At 46.7% G+C, this 6,909-nt stretch overlaps 1 protein-coding gene across 2 annotated transcripts; it reads right to left on the bottom strand.

Annotated features, from left to right (window-relative positions):
- Positions 1 to 754: 754 nt before the first annotated feature.
- SMKR1 (small lysine rich protein 1) lies at positions 755 to 6,512 on the bottom strand. Of its 2 annotated transcripts, none has more exons than XM_024110611.3 (3): positions 6,373 to 6,512; positions 5,151 to 5,212; positions 755 to 1,235 (listed from the first exon to the last, which is right to left on the bottom strand). In XM_024110611.3, exons 2-3 carry the CDS (start codon positions 5,151 to 5,153, stop codon positions 1,032 to 1,034), a joined length of 207 nt encoding a protein of 68 aa, XP_023966379.1. In that variant the 5' UTR covers positions 5,154 to 5,212; positions 6,373 to 6,512; the 3' UTR covers positions 755 to 1,031. The 2 variants fall into 2 exon arrangements, with proteins under 2 accessions (XP_023966379.1, XP_023966380.1); XM_024110612.3 differs by lacking the exon at positions 6,373 to 6,512 and adding an exon at positions 6,240 to 6,316.
- Between the last annotated feature and the right edge of the window lie 397 nt (positions 6,513 to 6,909).

Raw genomic sequence — 6,909 nt, 5'->3', positions numbered from 1 at the left:
CAAACCTGCAACTAAAGGGGCCACACCCCAGGCAGAAACCAGCTGAAAGTTTCCTGCTCATGTTATGCCACATGGGGGTGGAGCACAAGCTTTCACGCTGGCAATAACTCGAGCATCCTAGGGAATCAGGATGTCTCCCTCTTTTATTGTAGCCCTGGCTCATTGCAGATTCTCCTCTCCTCCTTTTTGAGGACACTTCTATCCACTCATCCCCTTACTTACGCCCACACATATATCAGTTCTTAACACATTCCCTATTGCCCCAATCCTCCGAGCTGGCAATGCATAAGAACTTAGGATAGTTAAGAAAAACATTTCATACCAAATACTGGGCCTTGTAGGAGTGGATGGGATAACATTTGCTTGAACCAGCCCTGTGATAAATATGTGCTGTGGGCACACAAACTTTGCCCAACAGGGTGACTGGTTAGCAGTTTGCCAGGCGCCCAAGGACTGCATTTAATCGGTATAAAATGGAACTGATTGTAGCCACTCTAATCTTTAACACGAAGCTTGTGGCCTTCCGCCAGTATGCTCGGATTGAGAGAGATCACTGCATGCTGGGTCATGAAGTCTCCATGGGCTGCATCTTATGAGACTGCACTTTGGTAACCCTTGGTTTAGCAATGGCAGACACACCAGCTTTGGTGTGCACTGGCTTTCAGGGACTACATTAGATTTGTAAGAGCAGGCGTAGCAGCAGGAGTGATCAGCACAAAATGAATCTCTCCCCCCCGCACATCATTAGAATTGCTCACAGAGGTGCAATGTTTTATTTGCTGCCAGAATTAGCAAGCGAACAGCCATGGTTAATATTACACTGGCACAGTAAGCAGCTTAAATTAACATTTGCTACCTTATGCTCAAATCATAACAAGAGTGTCTTAGTACTGGCCTTCACAGGGATTATGGCAAACCGTAAGAGTTAAAAACCTGAGTGATCACTTTGCTTTCAATCCTTAACAAGGGTTCTCCTGTTCGCGGTGAAGCTTGATGTATCATGGGTCCCTTGCCTTCCATCCATCTGATTACTACTTTCCTTTCTTCCCTTTCTTTTTGGGGGAGTCAGGCCAGTTAAAGCCACGGAACTCCAGGCAGGCAGCAGCATTGTGAGAAATGTAGTAGGCATTGAGCATGGCAGCTGGGCTAAGGATATCCACTTCGCTCACGGGCTTCTTTGTTTTCTTCCTGGAGCCTTTGGATTTGCTGCGTTTGGATTTGCCACCTTTACCTGCCTGTAAAAGCAGAACAGCAACAAAACACCCAGGGATTGCAAATAGATCTGGTTCATGATTTTGTCAGTGCCATCTACAAGAACTCAGAGCACCTCACTCCTACATTGCAATACTACCTTGCTCATCCGGTACTGGGGTCCCACATAAAGCTATATTGCTGCACCACACTCATGATCTGCAGCACCCCCAAGTGATGTTAGTGCAGGGTCTCTTGACCACAGACTATCATCCTGGGTGTGGATTTTGTTATATGGACTAATAGCTATGACATAGTAAGACAAACCCACCAAATCGATATCTACTCTATGGGCCAGGTTAGATTGTGAAAAGGTCACCAGAAAAGAAAGGCTGCATAGATATTTTTGCTAGAACTGGTGGATTAAAGTCAGCAATTTAACCAGTCAATTAGTGCTCCAAACTGTGTTTATATCTAATTAAAAAACTATATCTGCACCGGCTGAAAGTTGTTCGACCATACAGAACAGGTGGTTACTGAGAGCTTCTTGAATGAATGCGCTAACATGTCATTCTGAAGCACATAAAATGTATGTTGTATCACCATCCTCTACTCTTTGTCAGTTTGTCTTGAGATTAAGACTAAGATTGATAAATTTATGGAGGGGATGGGTATGATGGGATAGCCGAATTTTGGCAATTAATTGATCTTTGATTATTAGCAGGTAAATATGCCCAATGGTCTGTGATGGGATGTTAGATGGGGTGGGATCTGAGTTACTACAGAGAATTCTTTCCTGGGTGCTGGCTGGTGAGTCTTGCCCACATGCTCAGGGTTTAACTGATCGCCATATTTGGGGTCGGGAAGGAATTTTCCTCCAGGGCAGATTGGCAGAGGCCCTGGAGGTTTTTCGCTTTCCTCTGCAGCGTGGGGCACGGGTCACTTGCTGGAGGATTCTCTGCACCTTGAGGTCTTTAAACCACGATTTGAGGACTTCAATAACTCAGACATAGGCTAGGGGTTTGTTACAGGAGTGGGTGGGTGAGATTCTGTGGCCTGCGTTGTGCAGGAGGTCAGACTGGATGATCATAATGGTCCCTTCTGACCTTAAAGTCTATGAGTCTATGAGACTGTAAACCAGGATGGTTCAGCACCCAACCGGGGCCTTTGGCTGCTCCTATAATATAAATATGTACTACTACTGCTTCTAATAGCAAAAACATAACTACCCGCTTTAGCGAATACATCTATACCGAGCAAGTATCTATTTAATACTTACCAAGAGCCTGATCGAAACCCCGCTGAAGTCAATGGAAAGACTCCAATCAAATTGAATGGGTTTGGCTCAGGCCCTTAGCTCCCACAATGCTGCCACAGAGGACAGATTCTCTGCTTATGGTCATTTTGAACATTTAAAGTCAAGAATCTGTAGAAAAAACATGCATAGGAAATCTGGAAACACCTCAAGATGAGCAAATGCGATGAGGATAAGGAAGTGTGATTTTTAGGGTTACAGCATAGGTGCAGAGAATTGAATGATGCGCTAGTTTCAAGAGGAAAGGTATTCAAGAATACCTACACTTCCTAAGTGATTAAAGGCTCTTGGACTTTGGCCTCATGCCAAACAGCACATCCACTGCACATTGGGTAGCCTGGTGTTACTGCCTACCTAGCGATGTGTTAGATAGGTAATTTCACATGCTCTTCTGAATGACTGGATCGATGCATTCTTCACAAGAAATGCATCAGTTGATGCACAAGAGAAACAAATGACTTTGATACAGTTAGAAACGTTACGAACAACATCATCACTTCAGGGAACAACTTTATCACTATGGGAACAGGAGCGCATGTACCACATTTTGACAGCGTAAACCGTGAGAAGTACCTCCATGGCTCAGTACATGTCAGCAGAAGAGAGGCATAAATGGAAACTCAGTGACACAGTCCTGGAACATGACCCATCTAAATCAATCCACAGATAAACATGAAGGAACATGTATGGTAAAAATAAGAGGAAATGCTATTCAAATGAAACACAGAGCCAAACTGCAGCATCCTCAGAAAGAGAAAACCAATCCCCCCCTGAAGGAAAATGCAGAGCACAAGCTGTAGGGCAGTGGTTCTCAAACTTTTGTCCTGGTGACCCCTTTCACATAGCAAGCCTCTGAGTGCGACCCCCCCCCTTATAAATTAGAAACACTTTTTACATATTTAACACCATTATAAATGCTGGAGGCAAAGCCGGGTTTGGGGTGGAGGCTGGCAGCTTGCGACCCCCCCATGTAATAACCTTGCGACCCCCTGAGGGGTCCCGACCACCAGTTTGAGAACCCCTGCTGTAGGGAATGAAGGTTTAGGATACAACACTACCTGTCATTTGGAAAGCAAACTGCTTGCAATCAGACCTCTATTGGCATAAATGACAAACTTTCATACAAGCAGTAATTGCATAGCTATAATTTGCTGAATACTCATTGTAACGGAACGTGTATGGTTTATGACGTGAGTGCACTGCTTACGTAGATAGATTTTTAAGCAAGCCTCCTGAATTACACTCCCATACATTTGCGCCCTGAAAACTGATGCACTGGCAAATTTTTGAAGTGCAATTACCTTCCTGCTGGAAGTGTGTCCCATTAAAGTGTGCGCAGCATTTTGTTTTCTTTCAGAATGAAAGACACTATATTTAAGTGCAAGTTGTTATGGGGCCACACATTTATTCAGGAGATGGCAATTGTCTCACCACCATTGCTCTCCTTCATTGCGAGAGATGCCTCTAACCTCCCACTTCTTTGCTTGCCCACAATCATCATCAGCAGTGAAGTACTTTCATTATTTCTGATGAGCTCTAGGTCCCCATTTCCTGTCTCTCCATTAAACTGCAGAACAGGAAGCTGAAGTCTGCATATTCTACTGACATGTTGCAACATAACCTAGAGGATTCCAACCTGGGGATCTCTTATAAACTTCCCAGGCATCCAAGGGCTGGCTCTCACTTGTATGGCATTGAACAGATTGCGGCCCTCCCTCATCTCACAGACGTATAGCTCAGACAGTTCACAGATCCAAACAAGATCTAAGTAGCTATTCTATTCTGGTTCTTACTCCATGCCCACCACCATGGTATTTTGGCACCTTCCGAAGACGTTGGACATTTCTACTCTTGTGGAAAGTGCAATGGAATCTTTATTGACCCCAAGTGGTCAGAATTTTCATTTTACGAAGCATGTGTAATACTTTACTGCCTACTTACAAATATGGCAAAGCAGAATCTGGTGCATCCAAACATACAACTTAAAATGTAAGTTAGGTAGGTCAGAGCTTGTGTTCATCAGCCTTGAAAATGAGCCTTTCAGCTTCATAATACAGTAGAACCCCAATGTAACGAACACTGGTCTTATAAAAGTCTGGTTATATGAACCATTTTTATCCCTTAATCAATAAGGTACAGGGGTATTTACTTGAGTAAGGAGCACAGGTCAGGTGCACTCACAGCATGGGTGTACTGACCTTCCTCAAAGTGCCTTAGTAACATAACAAAAGTGCTGTTAATGAAGAACATGTTGACATCCTTTCACATTCTGATGTCTTCAGGCACTGGATATCCCTTAGCAGTGGTTTGATGGACAAGAAGAAAACGATGCAACTTGGTGGCAAAGAAGAGATGCAGTTCTTTTAAAGAGAAATCAGCTATTTATTTCACCGGTGACTACAGGGACACCACAGCACAATATGTTCATACAATACTGTATGAAGTAGTGAAATCCATCTACAAGATTGTAACAGGAATATTGTATACGTTTATTACCATTCATTATGTGCACTATCACTGAACAATTAGAAAGCTAGTTTATGCACTCTGGCTACTCTAATTTTGAACTCCTGTTCCCAATTAGTTCCGATTGTACTGCATAAATAAATATAATTGTACATTTAAAAAAATTAACTTGTATTACCATGGTAAGTCCTTTTATTGACCTGAACTGGTGGACTCAGCATGAAACCCTGAAGATAGACCCTGAAATATACAAATCATGCAGAGGGTTATATGCTATGCAGGTATCACAGTATTGCTCTCTATTCCCCCTCATCCCTATGGCCATTTACAAAAAGGAAATGGAACAGGTCATAAAATGAGCTCCCCCTCAAAAAAACGTCTGTCTTCTACAGATAACTACAGTAGGCTAGAACTGTTTTAACTGTAAGTTGCAAGAACAGATCTGTTGAATCATCTACACCAGTTGCTCATGATTCCATAGTCTGCTAAAGATTTCCTGCTTTGCTCTAAGACAAGACAGGAGTTCTCTTGTGTTGTAAGAGACCATCTGAATATCAGAAGTGCAATGCGTTAAGAAAGAGGGTGAGGGAAGAGACCTAAATTGCAGCTCACTGTGTTACACAGATAGCAAACCGGGAAAGAACCTAGTGGTGGTAGATGTGCAATAGTTCTGTTAAATTACTACAGTTTATGGTTAACAACCCTTCTCCTTAATAATCAACTTCAGTTCCAAAATTGCATTTGTGATTGGAGAGGGAAGGAAACATTCTCTCTCAGGTATTTCTTAAGCGCCTATCAGTATCTCACTGCAACTTCAGTGTTGCAAAACAGGAGAATTCGATCACCAAGGAAACTTTCTCACACGTGATCAGCAATGCACCCGTGGTGTCCAAGGAAGTTAAGCAGCACTGGAACAGGTTATCACTGGAGGATTTTAAGACCAGGATAACCCCCAGGCAGGAGTGGTCGAGGTGTACTGAATCTTGCCTCCGCTCAGCAGGGACGGACTAGATGCCCTCTTGAGGACCCTTCCAGCCCTACACTTCTGTGATTTATTTTCTCCCTGCAGAAAGGGAAGTGAGGACTGCCTGCAGTGCTGTCTAGCCAGGCCTCGCACTCGTCCCCCAGGCGGGACCGCCCCCACACAATCCCAGAGCCGCACAGGGGAATCGGCAGCTTCCACCTTACACCCAAACCCCACACCAGGCATGTAACCTCGTAACCCCCCCCCAGGAACACCGCCCCGTTGCAGAGCCCGATGACCAACCCGTGCGCTGGGAGCGATGGTGCACGCCTGGCCGGGCGCAGGGCTGCATCCCCCCAAGGGCAGGGCACACGCTTCCCCCGCCCAACCGGAGGCCCCCATCGCTCCCCCCCCCCCGGCGCGCGTGCAAACACACCGCCTCTCCTGCACGGGCTGCAGCCCGGAGCGCGCGGCAGCACCGCTTGCCGGACCCGGGGGCGGCTCGCGCTCCCCGCCAGGGCCAGGCGAGGCAGCCAGCGGGCGTGGCCTCCTCCGAGGAGTGGGCGGGGCCTCTCCTTTGTTTACACCTGTCACGTGCCGTTACCAAGGCGCGGGCGAGGCTCGGCCAGACCCCGCCCCCGCCCGCCTGCAGAGTGGCTACATCTCCAGTCTGCGGAGGGCGGGAAAGCTCGGGGGGGCGGGGCGTCGCCCCTCTCCGCTCCGCCTATTGGAGAATCTGTCAGGAAACCGCCTCAAGAAGCCCCTCCCCCCCAGCAAAAAAAAGCCGCGATCGCGATCTGCGGCGGCAATTCGGCGGGAAGGTCTTCACTCGGAGCTGGAGTGAGGGACAGTCCCCCGAATTGCCGCCGAACAGCTGGACGGGCCGCCCCTCTGCGAAGGGGCCGCCCCAAGCACCTGCTTGACAAGCTGGTGCCTGGAGCCAGCCCTGGCAAGGGGCTTCCCCTCCCCCCCA

The sequence above is a fragment of the Chrysemys picta genome, chromosome 1, assembly GCF_011386835.1.
Source record: "Chrysemys picta bellii isolate R12L10 chromosome 1, ASM1138683v2, whole genome shotgun sequence".
Taxonomy (NCBI): Eukaryota; Metazoa; Chordata; order Testudines; family Emydidae; genus Chrysemys; species Chrysemys picta.
The sequence above is the reverse complement of the archived record's forward strand: the minus strand, read 5'-3'. Positions and strand labels throughout refer to the sequence as shown.